Here is a 926-nt window from a genome sequence, read left to right on the forward strand (position 1 = left end):
ATGGCAAACTCCAGAACATTGGTCTCAAAGTTTGCCAGCTCAAAACAAGAGTTCGAGAAAGCATTTGTCAAGTCAATGATCAAGATGAGCAGCATCAATGGTGGCCAAGAGGTTAGGCTCGATTGTAGAGTAGTAAACTAAGTCGGAAGATGATTGCCCACAATGTTATATTGGTTGAATTTTTTTCATTTTATGTTATATTGTCAATTTAATTTCTTGTCAAATTGTTAGTGGGTTAACTAATTAGCCTACCTATTCATAATAGAATTCATACTGTTTTTTGTTTTGTGCCAGTATCATTTTGAATGTCACTTTAATCTCCCTTCCTCGCCTTCCTTCGCCAATGCATTCCCCGTTTCTGAAAACCCTTTCCTACGTTGTATCGCAGTCACATTCACCATTAGAAAAAGTAAATGCTACAACAAACATCAAATCAGAGTAAAAAGTGCATGTAATAATCCCCCAGGATTCTTTTCATTGACAATCTCTCTCTCTCTCTCTCTCTCTCTCTCTCTCTCTCTCTCTCTCTCTCTCTCTCTCTCTCTCTCTCTCTCTCTCTCTCTCTCTCTCTCTCTCTCTCTCTCTCTCTCTCTCTCTCTCTCTCTCTCTCACACACACACACATATATATATATATATATATATATATATATATATATATATATATATATATTGTATATTTTATTAATTTTTAGTGGGTTATGTTCTCTGTGAGATCATATCGATGCTCAAATATTAGTATTTGAAAATAACGTTAGCAAATAAAGTGGTTGTGGGAATGTGTCCAACATAAGAAAAGTAGCAAATTCTTACTGGGTTTATAAACATAGATACGTAATGAGTTTATAAGCTTCTTGTAACATCCTGTTTCCTGTAATTTTTTATTTCAGGGTTGTGGGTCGGAAGTCGATTGTGTAAAGGCTATGG

The 926-nt window shown here is 35.3% G+C and overlaps 1 protein-coding gene across 1 annotated transcript in view; it reads left to right on the forward strand.

The window, feature by feature from the left end:
* LOC145076718 (peroxidase 64-like) overlaps positions 1-286 on the forward strand; it is a 1535-nt gene extending 1249 nt beyond the window's left edge. Inside the window, exon 4 of the mRNA XM_079022522.1 lies at positions 1-286. This exon is cut by the window's left edge and continues 254 nt beyond it. Within this exon, the coding sequence (XP_078878648.1) occupies positions 1-141 (141 nt within the window). The 3' untranslated portion in view covers positions 142-286.
* Positions 287-926: the final 640 nt, after the last annotated feature.

This window comes from Lactuca serriola, chromosome 9 (genome assembly GCF_051521515.1).
Source record: "Lactuca serriola cultivar US96UC23 chromosome 9, Lser_US96UC23_V15, whole genome shotgun sequence".
Classification (NCBI taxonomy): domain Eukaryota; kingdom Viridiplantae; phylum Streptophyta; class Magnoliopsida; order Asterales; family Asteraceae; genus Lactuca; species Lactuca serriola.